The 18,941-nt window shown below is 41.0% G+C and overlaps 1 protein-coding gene across 1 annotated transcript; it reads right to left on the minus strand.

The window, feature by feature from the left end:
* Positions 1–12,299: 12,299 nt before the first annotated feature.
* On the minus strand, positions 12,300–17,855 carry LOC306748559 (digestive cysteine proteinase 1; the record flags this gene model as incomplete). The annotated part of the gene is made up of 11 exons (XM_079231739.1): positions 12,300–12,841; positions 12,931–13,120; positions 13,418–13,579; positions 13,958–14,049; positions 14,130–14,323; positions 14,430–14,625; positions 14,709–14,961; positions 15,803–15,975; positions 16,867–16,959; positions 17,051–17,110; positions 17,813–17,855. 11 exons carry the CDS (start codon positions 17,853–17,855, stop codon positions 12,654–12,656), a joined length of 1,644 nt encoding a protein of 547 aa, XP_079087865.1. The 3' UTR covers positions 12,300–12,653.
* Between the last annotated feature and the right edge of the window lie 1,086 nt (positions 17,856–18,941).

Below are 18,941 nucleotides of genomic sequence, written 5' to 3' on the forward strand. Positions count from 1 at the left end.
CACTCGGTCCGCACACAGCACTGTGGGAATAGAAAACACACCAGCAGAGTGAGAGGAAGGTAGCGAGGTTCAGTTTTATATAGGTATAAACAAATTAAAATCACTTCCACATTATGTAGTGCCGAAGGTTCAAGAGGTGACGGGCGGGTCATGTTTAGGATGCGATGCTTCCATCACCATCGATCCGATGTCGATGGACGAAAGCGCAGCACAGTCGGCTCTGTTGCCCTGAGGTGAAGCTCCCATTGACTTCAGATCAATAACATGCTCTGACGAAGGTTATTGCTTATGTTCTGCGAATTCTCTGCAATCCTAATCGTTACAACAACCAGAACTAAATAATGTGATTGTGTTTTCCTCAAATCACCTTTTGAGTTTCTCCTATCCACTCCGGTTCACTCGGGCACGTTTGTGTGTGCATGTGTGTGCATGTGTGTGCATGTGTGTGAATGTGTGTGAATGCGTGTGCATGTGTGTGAATGTGTGTGCATGTGTGTGAATGCGTGTGCATGTGTGTGAATGTGTGTGCATGCGTGTGAATGTGTGTGCATGTGTGTGCATGTGTGTGAATGTGTGTGCATGTGTGTGAATGTGTGTGCATGCGTGTGAATGTGTGTGAATGTGTGTGCATGCGTGTGAATGTGTGTGAATGTGTGTGCATGTGTGTGAATGTGTGTGCATGTGTGTGAATGTGTGTGCATGTGTGTGCATGTGTGTGAATGTGTGTGAATGTGTGTGCATGTGTGTGAATGCGTGTGCATGTGTGTGCATGTGTGTGCATGTGTGTGCATGTGTGTGCATGTGTGTGAATGCGTGTGCATGTGTGTGCATGTGTGTGCATGTGTGTGCATGTGTGTGCATGCGTGTGAATGTGTGTGCATGTGTGTGCATGTGTGTGCATGTGTGTGAATGTGTGTGCATGTGTGTGCATGCGTGTGCATGTGTGTGCATGCGTGTGAATGTGTGTGCATGTGTGTGCATGTGTGTGCATGTGTGTGCATGTGTGTGAATGCGTGTGCATGTGTGTGCATGTGTGTGCATGTGTGTGTGCTCGAGGGCTGATGCGTCAAAACAGAGCAGACTCAAAGTCAGCGGGCTTCGGGAAGAAAACAAATCCTCTTAATGAGAAGAACAAAAGAACTGGTGTAAGTGAACCAGGAATCTCACAAAACAGAGTTGTGTTGTTGTTGTTGTTGTTGTTGTTGTTGTTGTTAGAGATCCTAAAACAATGAAAAGAGCAATCTGTTGTTGTAATCTGTCGAAGTCATTAAACAAACTTCAGCGGGGAAAATCTCAAGCTACAAAAGTCAGGTTGCATTTAATACTACTGCAAAAATCTAAGTGCTGGAAAGAGAGAAATGTCACAATTAAGCTCCCTCATCACTACTTACATCATCTTTTATAAATTAACTGTACCTTTCTTGTCCTCCAGCTCCCGCTCATCCCTCGCTAATCTGTCCATCTTGTTGTCCATCTCTCTCTCCCCTGAACAGAGGACCGGTCCAAACACCGATCCATTCGCTTCCCTCTCTCCTCCTACTGCTCAGCTACCGCGTAACCGGCCCAGAGACGGAATAACTCTCCGCCCACGTGGACGCTGGGAGAGCGAGGGAGGGAGGCGGAGAGACGAGAGAGTGTGTGAGTGTGTGGGACGCTATCCAGCGACTGAGATGGAGAAGAAGTTGTATTGTAATTGAGAGGATGGAGGACGGAAGGACGAGCCAATCAGAGGTGGACTCCCACATCGCTCTCCTTTTTTTAACCTTTCTTTCTCCTCCTCTCCCTTTCCCGATGGTACATCTATTGGTCTCCAGCGACTGTTACCATGGCGACACTCACCCGCAAACAAACCTGACTCACACACACACACACACACACTACCTCTTTACCATTCATGCTGCACACAGAGGCCCAGACACACACTACGCTCTAATGCCCAAATGAAACTGTAAAGTGACACATTTTACATTAATAAAGGGATGTTTTTAAATGATAATTTAGTAATTTAAATATTAGTTTTAGTATCTGTGTTTTCAGATATGTTCAAACGCTGTACTGAACTATTCCTAAATTATTATATCACACATTAGAATAAAGTGGACATTGAAAAGAAAATAAATATTGTATGCAGACACAAAGGTACTTGTACTTGACTTTATGTATTTCCACTTTATGTTACTTTATACTTTTAATCCCCTACATTGTGAAAGTAGATATTGTACTTTTTAAACTCTTTTTACATTCATTTGAAAGCTTTAATTACTTTGCATATTCAGATAATGAATACAACATGTGAATCAGATGATGAATTATTATGTAATATCAAAGTGGCCAAGTGCAGTATATAAAGTATTACAAATAATAATAATAATAATAATTATAAATAATAATAATAAAAGGTAAATTGTATTGTGGAGGTAAAACTCCACAATACAAGCAGCAAGCAATATGTATAATATTACTACATATTACAAGATCATGAAAATGTGGTATTAAACTAATACTCTTCCACTTATTACTCTTATTAGAGAGTAATAGTTGCTTTCTTTGAGTTTTCTATGTTTTATGGATGTGAATTGTTTGTGTTTAGTTTAGTTGTAAAATAAAATAAATATGTCGCCATGCACTCAAAGCTCATGTGTTTAAACTCATCGAGAAATTCACACAAACTGAAGTAGATTATCTTTCCATGGAGCTCTTGAAGGGTTACATGTACCCAGGTGGGGGAGTCTCTCTCATGTATCCTGACACCCGTCCCAACGAGATAAAACCCAGTTTAGACCAGTTTAATCTCCAGCGTCCCTCCTCATTGATTTCTCCACACGATTACTAAACGCTTCCTTCACCTCTTCACCAGGCGCAAAGGAACCAGATCTATTCTGCACATAATTTGTTCCGTCCTCTCGCCAGACTCACAGAAGTACTTGAGCGTCTCCTCGATCTGCTCGGTGGTCAGGTCCAGCCTGGCGTCCGGCGCCACGAGGGGCGTGTGCAGCCAGTCGTCGTGCTCGTAGCCGTAGACGGTGTCGGCGCGCAGCCGGTACACCGGCAGCTGCTCCTCCAGGAGGCTGATGATCTCGAACTCCGGCAGGTCGGTGCTGTTGCACACATCTGAGCATCAGAGACGACAGAGGGAGGGAGGGGGGCAATGAGGCGACCTTCAGGCCTTCAGGGGTCACATGGGGCCTGATATCAACCCGCTAATGTGTCAATCAGTGGGTCAATACTACAATTAGAATCAAACCAGTGGCACAAAACATAGTTATTGTATTCATATCTTTGCATTTCCCCCAAAAAAGTCTCATTGCAATCAATTCATATTCAACAATCAGTGTAGATTTGATCATTTTAAAGCGGCATTTTCAACTCCTAGCTTTTTTTAAAGGTTATTTGTTGTAACTACTTACAGTCTCATTTATTTAATCCGGTTAATACTTTGGTTTCTGTACACAAAGATGTATCTGTCTGCATGTTATCAATAACTGTGACAGATATTGCACGTGTAGCAAGCAGTGAGGTACATTTACTCAAGAGCTCTACTTAAGTACAGTTTTAAGGTACTTTTTAAAAATCTAACTTTATACTTTAGATTACATTCAGAGGCAGATGTTGATCTTTTTTCACTTATCTGATCGTTTTAGTTACTTTGCAGATTCTGTTTGTAACATGCAAAAGCTTTGACCACATATCATTTTAAAACCCCAAAAGCATATAAAGTATTTAGCTCTACTCAAACAAACAAAATGCTACACACACATTAATGATTCAGTATGAAACATCCAACAGTATCCACTCACAGAGGGCGTGCTTCTGCATAACAAGTACTTTAAGTACCTGAAGTACGTATGTGCTGCTAATGCATACAGTACATTAAAATACCCATTAAACTGTATACAATGTTATCTTGATTAGTTTCATAAAATGATGCCATTTGGAACATTATAGCAGCATTACTTTATACCACAGATAAAAAAAGAACAACAAAGACATGAATTTAAAGTGCTGCATGCAAGTTTCAGAATGTGCAAACTTGGTAGCTATATTTGGAGATTTTGATGTTTTCGGTTCAGTCGAAGATGCAACTCTTTTATGTTTGAGTTGACTCGTTTACGACCCACTGGATTCTCCGTAACACAAACTGAAACCGAGGCTCTGTCTTCTCAAACACACCTGTGATGGTCTCGGCGTCCCGGCAGTCGGGCGGCGCCGGGTGAGCGTCGATCCGGCTGAACTCGCCCTCGCCCACATACTGCTCCTCGTTGGCGTGGAGGTCGGGATCCGGGTCCGGGTCCAGGTCCGGGTCCGGGGCCGGGTCCAGGTCGGGGGCCGGGGAGGCCAGCTTGGCTACACCTCTCAGCTGTGGTGGAGAGAGACGGCGGCCATGGGCCTCTGGGGCTCCGCTGGGTTCGCAGCTCCGCCTCACAGCTTCAGCGGCCTGGAGAGGAGAGACGGGGAAAGTGCACACGCATCAATTCGCCTGTTTCCCCACAGAGTGTTTAACCTCGAGCGCTGAGTCGGCACCGTGCCGCCTGCCAGCACGCTGCAGAGATCACAGCCGATCCGCTGCAGACGCCACTCTATTTATCGGGAATATGAAAGAAGGCACATGGGAGCTGAGAGCAGCCGATATCATGGAAGAGTTTACCTAATTGATCCATGAACAGGAAATGATTTTAAGTGGTTGTTGGATTTTACTAAGGGAATTTTGTACATCTCTTTCTTGATAATACTGTCAACAGCCATAGAAACCTTTGATAAAATGTTCTAAAAATCTGGATATGAATGATAAGTGGACAAACCCCTCAGTAAAAATCTTCATAATTTAGATTAGGAATGAAACAGGAAGGTTTTTTGTATGTAAGAACTTTCTGGCTCATCGTCTGAGGTGATACTCACTTTGAGAAAACAGTGTTTAAATATATGTTTTGTCAAATTAAATACAAATAGAATATACAAACTCAAACATATCATAGGAAACTTCCCCAGTTGGTTACTTACATTAAGGCAATTATTAAGTTTTACGAAATTGTGTGTTTAAATATGTAAATGAGGGATTATCTAATCTACAGACGCAGATAGACAATCTATCAAATAAACACTTAAATGTGTATTTTGGATGTTTTCTTTCCACTAGTCTGAAAGAAGACACATTATGGAAGCAAAATAACCTCAGAAATCTCAAACTTGGCCAGTGCATGAAAAACAACATCTCCTCTAAAGTACCCCAGTAGGACCAGATGATCCTGGCCGCCTCCCAGAGGGCGACACAGCACTGCTTGTGCAGAGCGACCTTGCAGCTCTCTGTCTTTATTCTGCAGCGCAGACGGCTACAGTCGGATAAACACAACACACATCTGGTTCATGAGGTTCAGATCAAACAGCGGTGTGAGTATAAATAGAGACGGAGGACAGGCGTGCGTGTTTGTTGCATGGAAAGGGAAAATATAGATAAAAGACAGCTGGTGACGGGCGACTTAAAGAGGCTCCAATAACTGACAGGAACATGCACGACCACACATGAAGGGGAGCGGATGCTTTTATGCACACGAGCAGCAGCAGCTCCAGTTTAACTGCTGGATTCACTTCCTGTTGGACTTGATTAAAACTGCCAACATGCACATGCAAATTTGGGGTTAAAGGCCATTCATAACACTCCCAGATCACAGTCCCTTTCACCAACTCAAAAAACACACCTTGTCCTCACAAAAAAAAAGGAGCTCTTTGCAAGTAAAAGTTAAGTAAAACATCTCCATGAAGACAAATACATCTGGACTACAATGATTTACACACTCGATATTGTACATATTAGTGTATTATAATGTTGATGCTGAATTTCTGTGTTCTACTTTGTTGTCTTTTTTAAATATTTATCTTATTTGTATATAATATGTACATATGTATGATGAGAGCATAGTCAAATCCCATGCATGTGTACACACACACGGCCAATAAAGCTGATTCTGATTTAGAACATGATTACTGATGTGTAGCTGGGAAACTGACAGTCGGGAGAAAGATAATAACGGTGGTTGTTCATTTCAATAATCCAAAAATAAAAGCAGTTACATTCAAATGATAATCTTGACAGTCCTCCAGTCAGAAATAAGTCTGCTGTCCTGCAGTGTTTCAGTAAATAGGCCATGGTTCATTCATGCATGAGGCACAAACGACGCTATTTACATGCGTCTGTCTGAGGGTGTGGCTTCACGGCATCAGGAGGTCGCGTCACTGGATGCGGATCTGGGTTTTCATGATTCGCGTCTCTCCAGTGACACAGAAAGTGAGGAAGGGCACACGAGCAGCGGACCGCAGGATGCAGGACATCGCCATTTAAAAAGCTCAGAGCTCGATACTCACTCAGTAAAGACACTGATCCGACGCGTCTGCTCCACAAGGGACTCTGGGTGCAGTTGAGGGATCCTGATGATGATGATGATGATGATGATGATGATGATGATTGTTCCTTCCGATGAGCAGGAAGAAAACGGGTCGCTGTCAGGCAGTCTGTGCGCGGGCCGGCGGGTCGCTCCTCGGGTCCGGACTCTCTCCACGGTCAAGGTCACCTTATGTTGGTTAACAAAGTCGCTCTTGACCCGGTCCAGTCTTCCTTCCCTACAGCCATCTCCCTCTCTCTCTCTCTCTCTCTCTTTTCTCTCTCTCCGGAGCCTCCCTTCACCACTGTGAAGCTAGCCAGGAGGAGAATGAAACGACTTCCGGTCACTTCCTACAAAATAAAACCCCATAAGACAAGGGAAAATGTATCTCGAGGGATCCGTATAAAAGTAAAGATAGATAGATATAATAGCTATTAAGACATTTCCAATGGAGGATTACTTGTCAGTGTCATAAAGCAATCAAAACGGAGGAAAATTAGCTCTCTATCCAGAATAAAATATAATAATAGTAATAATAATAGTATAACTTTAAGTATATAGTATAGGTCACGCAAAGGGCTTTAAACCAGGTGGAGAAAAAAGCAAGCGAATAAATCAAATCTGCATAAACTGCATGATAAACCAATAAAACAAACCAGTGAAAGATGAAATAATCATAATACTGCATTTCATTAATTTAGCGCTTTTCATAGTAGTCAACGACACTTTACAAAAGTTTTTTAAATCCTCATAAAAGCTATACAATAACAACAAATAAATAAATAAAGATACAAAACAATAAGAACACAGAGCACACAATCACACATTAATAGCAGTTCTGAAGAGGTGGGTTTTGTTTTGTGATTTGAATATGGAAAGGTCAGTGCAGTCTCGCATGAGTTTGGGGAGAGAGTCAAAGTATTTAAATAACAAAGAAAGTTAAAGGCAATGCTGAACCAATGTATTTTGTGCTTTTAATTTGAAAGCGACGATTTTCTTTCCGCTTCTGCTTCCTGGTGAACTCCATCTGTCTTGACGGTTTATCTCCCTGCTGCGGTCCAGACACCCAAACCAGCACCCAAACCGGTCTGAACGGAGCGTCACTGACGTCACGCGCACCCACAACAGGAAGAGGGCCAGGCTCCGATGGCTTCGGTTTTTATAACGCACACGTGACGTAGGAAACCCACGTCCAAGTAACCCAATACTACATTGCACGTGTTCCGGGGCATTTCAATAGTTCACAGCTTTTACTAGTTTAATCCAGTTCAGGCCTGGTTACATTATTAATGTGGATTATTATGCATAAAAACATTATTCCATCCATATACTGTATGAAAATAGTATTAAAAAAAAAAAAGCCCTACACCTACGACTTGACCAGCTTGACTGAAGAGAGGATCCATTGTTCTCCAGAGAATAAATGCCTTCGCTGAGTCATAACGTCTCCCTTTTTTCCAGCTGAAGCTGTATTTTACCATGTGGTAATATTACTTTTAGTGAAGTAAAGGATCAGAATACTTCCTCCAACGCTGGTCTTTAAGGCTCAAAACAAGTCAAAAGGACCTGGCCTCTTTTGATTGTTTTAGAGTTGACTCCTTTTGAGATTGCTGTGATAATAACTGACTGACAAACTTCACAATTGTAGTCTTTTCTTTACTTGATTATTATAAACACCTTTAATTTATTTATATATATGACATATTGGTCATAGCCTCAGAGCCGGGTTGCGATGTCATGCTGCTTTGGCTAAGATGTTCCTGTGTTTGCACTGTAGAGACAATAGTTGGATTACATTTTCAAAAGAAAAAATGTGGTTCTGATGATTATGACGAAGTTAAAGGGCCCAATTATGATAAAACAGATTTCTGGATGTTTATCCTCAAAGGCTATTAGCCATATGACTCCAAACATCGACCCTGACTTGGAAACAAAGCCATTTCCAAATAGTTATACTATATTTATTCTATATATATGTCTGTATATATATATATATATATATATATATATATATATATATATATATATATATATATATATATATATATATATATATATACACACATATATATAGCAGTAGAAGCCAACTTTGCCTAAGGGAATCACCCACAGTTCATAGCAATGTGACGTTAAACACGCACATCAGAGGTCATAGGTCAACTGGACACATCCCACCGCATCCACAGCCACCTCCAGTACTGTGACCACCCTGCATCGCTACAGAGTGACTTCATGCCTTTTGGGGACAACATCTGCGTATTATTCAAAATATTAGATACCTGCCATATTTCTTGAATGTCATGTGATACAGGATTTGATGTCAGGCTGTGTATTGTATCGCATTATTTATTCTGATTTAGAATAAATGTGTTGTTTCTGCAAAGATCTTAAAAATAGTCGAGGTGGTAAAAATTGGTAGTCCCAGTTTACCTTTGTCACGTGACTGCCGCCGCATGTAAACATTACCGAGACACGGCTGTTTACAAACATCTCGTGTCTCTGCATCTGTTTAAAACGTTGTTCTATTCGCCGGGAGGAAAATAAAGACAGGATGGAAATGGAAAGCCCCAACATGACAGACTGGCCAGAACATAGTGACACTATTGACAGGGTAGCGCCCCCTCATATTATCAGTCGACCGCCCCTCGCAAATCATCCTAGATTTCTTTCTGTGTCAATGCAAGGAGGGACGTGTTGGTGAAACACCTCACTCTGTTATCAAAGAACCGGGGTTACGTCAAGTAACCCAAAGTTATTTTTCTAACTTCGTTCGGTGTTTCACTATATAGGAGACATAGACTGCTCCCGGATTGTATGTTTAATCATCCAAAAGTAGATAGAAACCAAAAAATCCTAATAAATATAGTTTTTACTTTTGACCAACACCATTACTAATTTTTTAAATCAGTATATAGTGGAAGAGTAATTCACCCCTCCATAGAGAGAGTTCAATTAGGATAACTCTCTATAGTTTTAATGAACAATTCATGGTCAAACAATTTTTTAGGTACATTGGAAAAACCTAGATATAAATTGCATTAGTTTACACCGGGTAACGGAATATCATTGCTGTGCCTAAGAAATTAACCTAACAGCAGGGGAGAGTAACGTTAGCTGAAGTTAGCTGGAAGCGCCATGCACGATGGCCACGTGCGGTTAACAACGAGTCACATTATCATATAATGACCCACTCAGTCAAAATCAAGCCAAATGAGGATTTATATTGAAAGTCAACTTTATTTATTTTGATTTATAGTGTTATAGTGTCATTTCTAGAATGACTTTCTGTATTCAGTTTGTACACTGCCGTCCTGGTGGGGTCTGGCACTGTCTTTAGAATATTTTCGGCGGACTGTCTCAGCTGACGTGTAATGGGGAAGGATGACCACTGTATTTAAAAAAATGTTGACATGAATGTCTCGCTTGGAGAACAGTTATATCACTTTCCTCATCTGATGCTTCATAATCAGTACTATTATAATCTGAATTGACCTCAAGAAGGTCTTCATCTTCAGACACATCCTCCTCTATTTCACTTTCGTGATCAAGTATGTCCTCCAGGGCTGTCATCCTCTTGTTTCTGATAGTCATGGTGTCCTCCAGTAAGCTGCTGCATTGTATGTATCTGCAGAATGTAATGTTTGGGAGGTCCCCCAAGCCACCCTTTTATATGTTTCGCCCCTCCCCTGCTAAGAAAATGTAACAAAATACAATACATGTATTTTGTATTTAAAATACAGGAAACACTTTTTCTCACAATTTGGTATAGCAGAGCATTCAGATTTAATGGACACAAAGCTCTGGTGAACCCCACAAAAAGGAACTAACTTAGTGTAACTAAGCAAAGCTATTAAAAGACAACAACTTGATTGATTATGTATATACTGTATATATGTTTATTAATGGGATAAACCCCAGCGCCCCCAAAGCTGGGGGCTGAATTCTTTATCAGGAGGTCTTCCTCACTCTCACAGTCCTCGTACTCCCATGAATCAATACCAAAGCCACTGATGTGACATAGCAAACAAACTGCACAGCCTGGCCTTACAAGAGCATATAAGTCCATTTTGTATACACAATTCAACCATACATATTAACAAAACCATAAATAAGACTCCAGAAGACTCGAAAGTGACCTCGTCAAGTTATGAAAATATACATTTTCTTATCCATAGCTTGATGACACACATGATTGGCGCACCTTTCTGGAAAGCTTACGACCTACGGAATCCACTGTCAGACAAAGCCTCAGCAAACTATCAACCACATTCCAGCCAAAAAACTGAAATATTACTTACTAATGGATGAAATAATATTCTACACGTCCTTGCTTGGTATGTATTGATGCATCTGCTTGAGCAGAGCCCCTCTGTTGTGGAACCAGAGGCATCCAAGGTCCAGGAAGGAAGTTACGGTTCACGAAATCTGCACTAAATGAATTACTAAAGATATTTAACTTCACTTAATCAAAGTCAAACTTTGTAGAGATACTGTTAACACGTAGTGCTACTTTATAGTAGAAAATAGAGCAATGATATGCCACAGTATTACAACAGTAGATTATCCTGCTTTGGGCAATAAATGTGTCAATGCTGTGTGATCAGCACAAACTGAATTTAATTCACCTCAATGGTTTTGGGCTGGAGACAGATATTTAAAAAACAGGACAAATAAAACTACCTGCATGAAAGATGCCACTAGAGGACAGCAAGACATTTTATTTTTGATTGAGAGCGATCTACTTTGAAAAAGAGAAGTCGCTATATTATTACATAATTCTATCAATTTTGACTTGGTTAGGGAGATCAGGGACACAGATATGTGAAAACAAACTGACCACACTTATCTGTGTTTATTTACCCTCACAAAGTGATTAAAGTATTATGAAAAAAATACTCAGATTAATTTGCTCAGAATCCCAAGGCATATTTATATGTGCGGGAGACTTTAACACAGTAATAAGTAATAAATAGGATACATCTAATAAGAGAAAAGTGCCCCTTAATTGCTGAGAAGAGGTTTGGAGAAATCAATCGACTGATTGTTTGGTTTGTAAAAATAGTGAGAAATGGCATCACAAATACCCAGAACACCTTTATAATGTTTGTTTTGCTCAACCAACAGTCCAAACCTCATCTTTAATACTAATACATGTCAAGTATTAATAAAAGGAAAGGCAGCAAGTCTTCACCTTTGTGAAGCTTGAACCACAAAATGTTTCACCATGAAAAACTACTATCAAAATAGTTGCCAATGAATTGATTAATCAACTAATCGTTTCAACTCCACAACTAAAGCGGTCAGATAAATGTAGTAAAGTTTATCTGACGTACAATAAATCCCTCTCAGATGTAGTGGAGTAGAAGTAGAAAGATAAGTAAAGTATAATAAGTACAGTACTCATTATTCTGTAAAAGGAAATACATGACTAATTGTTTCCAAAGTTAATAGCTTTTAGCAGTCCGAGTTAGATAAATCAAGTGTGTATCTTCCAGAGTTACAATCTTTTAAAATCTAATCAAAAATAACTTTGAATTAATTTGTATAACCAACCCTGCATGTCTCCTAAAAATTACGTTCCCCCAAAGCTAAAACTCATTCTCAATTACATTTGACTTCTTTTTATTACCGATGTATAATTACTTACTATGACTTGGATCTTAGGACTTATTTTTACTTTTATTCTAAGTGTTAAATGGCTGGTCTTGTGAATATGAACTTGTGCTAAAAAAATGAAAACAAACAGATAATAATGGAATATCACTCAGGCAAAAGGATTATGATTCCTCAAAATGTATCATTCCTATAGCAAAGAAATTAGAAACATAAATAACATGTTTTTCCACAGCATGAATCTTAAAATCATGCCTCACCGTTACACAAGCGCATTGGAGTATGTTAGATTAACAAGAATCACAAGGTGTCACTGAAGGCGGCAGACAGTAAACTTTCTTTTATTGCATTGATTTCATTCAAATGCATACATCATAAAGTATAAGACCAAGTGTAAATGTGTCACAAATGTACAACTGAAAAGGCACTGCAAGCCATGTGCAACAAACTTGTAAGCGCCAGGTTTAAAAAAAAGTTTTTTTTAAAAAGGAGGCTTGTTCCGTGTGAGAGTTGTGCAGCGTCTTAATTCACTCAGACATCGTTCAACAGCAACATACTATTAACACCAAGCAGCACAGTTTGACTTGATATCCACACCTCAGCACGTCCCACATTAGGTGTTCTACATCCTTAACATCTATTTATACATAGTGGAAAAGGACAACGCTATACTAGTGTGACATAGGTCGCATCAGTGGTGACGCCACAGTTGTTATCCTTCATCGACATCAGGATGTAGCCGTCGTTGCCCCAGTAGGTGGACCACGAGTTCTTCACCAACCAGTACGGCTCCCCATTCAGTGTGCCGTATCCCACCGCGAGCACAGCGTGATCCAAGTCGTCGGTGGTATTACCTGGAAAAGCACAAGAACGCATGCCGAGTTATGGCGTGAGAAAGCCGGTCGCTGCTTGTGAAACGTGCGAGTGGGGGAGGCCAACGTACCACAAGCCGGCTCGTAGTAGACGCCGTGGCTGTAGAAGACGAAGGAGCGATGACCTGCGTCGATGCTGACGGCCGTCGGCCCGTTTTTAAAGAGCGCCATCTTGAGGGCCTCGGCGTCTCCCGAGGTCACGTTGGTGTAGCTCTGGATTTGTGCCGTTAGCTCGGATGTGTTCAAGTGGCAAAATCCATTCTGTTCAGAGGGGAAAGCGGAAACTTAAACCCTGTAATCCGTCTCTTGAAGGAAAGTAACGACTGATATGACAATATTCACATAGGAACTTGTAACTCTAGCGGTTTAAAAAAATAAATAAATAGTAATTTCCAACGGAGCAGAGAGTGAAGTCGCTCTCCCTCGCTATACATCGTTTATAGCGCCTTTAAAAATGTCCGACTGAGCTTTGTTGCATCACGTCAGACCTTAATCTAGGAGAGACAAAATGCCATCAGAGTAAAAATATTTTAAAAAGGTGGTAAATAAATAACTCACCATTCCCATGTAGGCGCCGTATGTTTCTGTTGTGGAGATGCCTCCGTGTTTCATGATCCACTCGTATCCTCGCCACTCCTCCCCGCCGTCACAGCCGTTATTGCCGAAACCCCAGGAACAGTCGATAAGCATCTGCTGAGACAGAACCTGCAGGGAGCCCGTCTGAAAGACAAGAGCAAAACAATATAGATAATAAATCACTCAGATTAGTCACTGAAGAAAAAATATCTGAAGTACAATACAAGTGCAGAAAAACATAGAGGTTTGGGAGTGTGGCGTTCAGAATTCATTTTATTATCAAGGGGCTACGTTTATGAACCTGCCGATGGGAGTGTTTGGAGGCATGCTCCAGGTTGGGTTGCATCATATCATTTCTTAATTATTTTTAAAGATGCCAATAGATCAAACGTAACCGCAATGCAAATCTACCAAAACATGTCCAGATGAACCCCCACACTGAACATCTGTGGCGTCAAACAGCATAAGGAAGTTATAAACCAGTGATAAACACTGGAATGTGGATTTTGTTTTTAATCTCACCTTTAGGAAGAGAGCACCCTCCATTGTTCCAGTGGTGGCAAAGCTCCAGCAGGAGCCGCAGATGGCCTGGTCCTTCACTGGGGTCACGGCACCTGCAAGAGCAGAGTCAAAATACTGTGATGTCCTGCCGGGAATATGCATCTTTGTTTGACTTTTTATTGCATATACGTACCGTAAAGCCTCCAGTCAAGCGACTCGGGCACCGTCACCGCTTCGTAATCCTTTAAGAGGAAAGAGAGCCCTCTGTTTGGGGTCTTCTTTTGTTTCCTCCCCCTCATGGTGGTCAGCTCAGACATGGTTCGATCCGACAGAGAGTTCAGAGCCAGAGCGAAGGGCAGCCCTGCTCTGTTCTTGGAGTGGACGTAGCTACAAGAAAACAGCCGTCAGATATCCATCTACGCTGAACTGCTATAAAGCAGCTTTAAGAGAAGCTCTCACTGGTAATCGTATCAGTATTTAATGTTCCGCTCACCGGAGGTTATGAACAAACGCGTGTTCCCTTTTCTCGTGTTCTCTTTCGTCGCTGTACCGACGCTGAAACTTGTCCTTGAAATGGTCGAAGATGCGCTGCGAGTGGCCCGCCGCCGAGGTGTGGATGAGATCCTTCATCGGATTGGCCAACATGTGGTGCTCCACTCCTGGACCAGGAAACCCACCACAGCTCATCCCTGTAGGAGAAGAAATGAATGAAACGTTTACCCAACTTTATCAACTTTGCTAAGTCGTCTTGCACCTAAAGCGGCGCACAAACCTTCAGGCAGATCGAAGGCCTTGGGGTCCACGCGAGTGCTGAACTCTTTGTAGTCCACCAGGTATTTGTCGTAATGAGAGCCCAGCAGCGTGTTGTAACCCAACATCTCGTAGTGGACGGGTGTGGCCGGCTCGTCCTTGCCCCGCTCTGAACGGGTCACCCACAGCGTGTAGGTGTTCTTCTTGTAGCCCACAGAGGTCACGTTCTGCCACACTTCACACAGGGAACCGCTGAAATACTCCATCTTCAGGAACTATGAGGGAGAACGACATTTTCACTTGTGAGAAGACAGAAAATGAGAGCATTTTTCCCTTGACGGAAATATATCATAATCAGATTAAATGTGAAACTATGGCATCATTATTTATGTCAGTATGGTTGAAATGTGGCACACGGTTTCCATAAACTGTCAATTCCACCAGTGACCCAAAAACTGTTTAATTCCTGCCCTTTTGGAGGAAGGCCTGCTCCAAATCATGTGCAAGATTACTTTTTTCAACATTTCAGTATCATGTGCAATGCAAGTTTGGATTATTTTTCAATATCATGCACAATATTACTTTCCATTCGGCACATATGTTACAATTACTTCTTGTGTACTTATATTTGTACCGTTTTTTTTTTTTAAGATCATGTAATTTTTTATTTAGCTGAATTATTTTAGTGAATGTATCTTACTCTTGGTGCCATTCTGTTTTGTACTGGTGTAAATATTACTTCTGATACAATTAGTATTTATTTATACACAATAATATTTTAACTGTATTGTTTTTTGTATTTTTCTGTTTGACCTTTGAGCGGTCTCCAGCATAAGAATTTCCTTTGGGATGAATAAAGATGTTTCTTCTACATTACGTGTCCCGTTTTACAAAGGATGTAAACTGCTCTATATTTATGTAGAATCTTTGTCCCTCAGTCCTCAACGTCACTGAGTTTGCATCGATGCAAGGCCGTAAGTTTACTGAAAGAGTCAGCAGCACAGTGAGCTTAAAGCTCACTCAGGCTGCAGTGTAAAAGAAGAGACCAACTTCAATAAAATGCAATAACTGTGTTTCCATGTTAAAATACATCAGAGCACTTTTACACCGTCTCACCTGGAAGCCTTGAACGTCGGGCAGCGCCGCCTGCGATGAAACGACTTCCTCCTTCGTCCCGTTGGCCTGGAAACACTTCATAATATTCTGCTGCTTCTCCGTGGTCGCAGGAGTGATTTTATAGGAAACGCCCCACGGCAGCTCCGCCCCCAACTGGTAGGTCGACACCTGGCCTGTTGATGATCAATGAGAGAAAAATAACACTATTATTAGCTCCTTTAACATCAATGTGCAATTTCATAAAGACATATATTACTGTACTTACAGTGATAGCTTTATTTAATTACTTGAAGTGTGCGACTCAATATAATGTTACAGAGTGCATTTTTTGCATTACAACAAGTTAAACACATTATTTTCAGTGCATGTTCAGATAATGTTGTTCTAAAAAGGTAGTCTGCTGAGGCGTTCTGAATTAACGAGACATTCATCATTTCTTATCAGAGCAAATAAAGGCTACATCCCACAGCTGGCTCTGGTTACATCAGAGCACCGACTAGGCAATATTGTGGATATTCTACCCTTTTCTGGGGAAGATCTTATTATCGTGTTAATATGCATTTGCTTTGGTTATGATAAATACATTTATGCAAACAGTTATAACATATCTTTAACTTGACAGTAGATAATGTAGGGAAGTTTATAGCCAAAGACAGAACCTGGGTTTATGAAAATAAAATGTGTTCAAAGCACCTAGAACTTTAATAGAAAACATGTATGCTGCTGCAACAGTCATTCATGAGGTCAAATCAAAATGTTAACACTTCTAACTGAGCAATTTATCATTTACTTCCCGAGCATGGTACGGATACAAAAGACAGTTCACAAAATCTGCTTAAACGCATGACCTAACTCATGAGTATGTACGGCAACATGAGCCAACAATAAGTTCCTCCAAAATGCTTATGCTGTTTTTGTTTCCACAGAGTGCTGAGTTTATGTTTCGCTCTGGTGACTTTGGTCTGACACAGCAGGTCCTCAGTTTCACACCATTAATCCAGACGAGCAGGGAAACCACAGGGTCGGGTTGAAGAGAAACGGACACAAGTCAGGAGCTTTCTTACCATGGTAGTAGTCTATTCGGCTGGATTTAGCCGCTAGGTCGAACCAGGCCTCAAATGGCTCCTTGATCTCAGCATAGGGAAGAGAGATCACTCCTGCAATGCAAATGGGAATTATATTTTATCCATTTCAAATATGAGGGATAAAAAGAGGTCTTAACGTGTAATTGAATGTTGCACCGCTTACCTTTGACGTGATAGCTGTTCCCAAAACTTGGAGGGGAAGGGACAGCTTTTCCCTCTGTAGCTGAAAAAAAAAAGTGTTGAATTGGTGCTTTACAAAAACTACATTTTCAGCATCCTTGTTGACTTTATCGATCTACTTATAGGACTTTGGTCATTTGCTCCAACAGTGAGTCAATATCACTTACGTGTCAAAGCAAACAGCTGTAAGACAGTGTGGCAATATAGTAAATACTTTATTCTTAACATAGTCCTAGCAGATAAGCAACTGACCGACATAAATCCTCAGTGTTTAGCTCGGTCACCACTGCAGGAGTCACGATATAACAGAAGGGCTTATGACAAAGAGCTATAGTTTAGTCATTAAAGTGTGCAGTAAGGTGTGTTGCATGTATACCGAATCAAAGTGTAGTTTCTATAGTTTCGTTCGGCACCATAAGGTTTATTTTAGGATGCACCCAACTACCCTGATAATTAAGTCAACTTTAAACTGACTGATTTTTGCCTCGAGCTTGGTACGACAGTCTGTGCATTGTGCATTCACCAGCACGTATCGGAGACAGAATATATACTTTCCTTAGCATCTGATTTCTTGTAGACTTTAATATATACTCGCCCCTGCTGTTATTTTAACCCGTTTGCAACCTGAGCGATAGCGAGCATGAAACACTTTGTGATAACACCAAACGCATACTTTAGCGGCTTCCGTAGCTTGTAACTGAGCAAACTGGAGACACGATGCGGCAAATTAAACGGTGTGTCTTACCTGTGAAGGCCCACAGAAGAGCAGCTGCGACGAACCAACGCATCGTTTCTACTGCGAGACCAGAAATACAGGAAATAAAGCAGTCAAACAACACAAAAGCACAAGCCTTCAGTGCAAAACACTGAAATCATAAACTGACCGCAAACACGTGTTTACATCGTCTCCCAACCAATCAGAGCGAGGCGTGGTGGAGAATCAGCCAATCAGATGCGAGAAGTCGTTTTTTGTTTATTACGTATCATGTGATTTGTGTCATATGACTAAATGACCTGTGTGACACATGCTACTCACAGATACAGTATCTCCCCACCTTTAATCATTGTTGACTGTTTATTTTAAGTCCGACAAAAATAATCTTTTGTGTCAAGTTACTCAAACTCAAACATATGTCATTAAAAGACATGGACATTGGATTTTACTGTATATGGAGGGAAGGAACTGACTGTTTCTTTTAAAGAAAACTACTATACTACCCAAGATCACACGTCATAACAATATAAATATATATTTATTTATAATGTAAGAGTGAACTTGGGTGATGTAAACTAAACACAGGTTATAACATAATTATACAATAATTTTAGTATGATATTGAATTGCTGTCTATCCTCTTGTGTTCATATTTAATATCTAAAGTTATGTTAAGTGTATGATCTGGTAGCTTCTTTTGCCACTAGTGGGAACTGTTCAGGTGGTTGGAGGTTACAGGGTTGAATGAGGAGAAGGGAGAGAGGTTGGTCTCGTCAACAAAGCATAAACAATGTTTGCAACGCACAACCTAAAAATAAATGAATTACAAAAAAACGACCGACATCCTTGAGGCCTGGTAAAGAGGCCTGGTTAGAATCCTCAAAGCACTTCTCAGGAGAAACCAAGGAGCATGCAAATGCACAGAAAACAATTAATCTAAGCACCTGAAGAATCTAAAGATCCTGCCATATTGGCAAAAGACCTTCACATTTCTGACTTTATTCTTCAACAAGTACACCGCGCTGTGGTCGGAACCACAAGCTATTGAGACTGCGGAGATTGGATTCCTGGTGCTAATGAGGCTATAAGGAACATCCTGTCCGAGTGTATTGTCTGCTGGCGACTGCATGCAGCACCAAGTCACCAGCAGATGGCAGAT

This window comes from Taurulus bubalis, assembly GCF_910589615.1.
Source record: "Taurulus bubalis genome assembly, chromosome: 16".
NCBI classification, from domain to species: Eukaryota; Metazoa; Chordata; class Actinopteri; order Perciformes; family Cottidae; genus Taurulus; species Taurulus bubalis.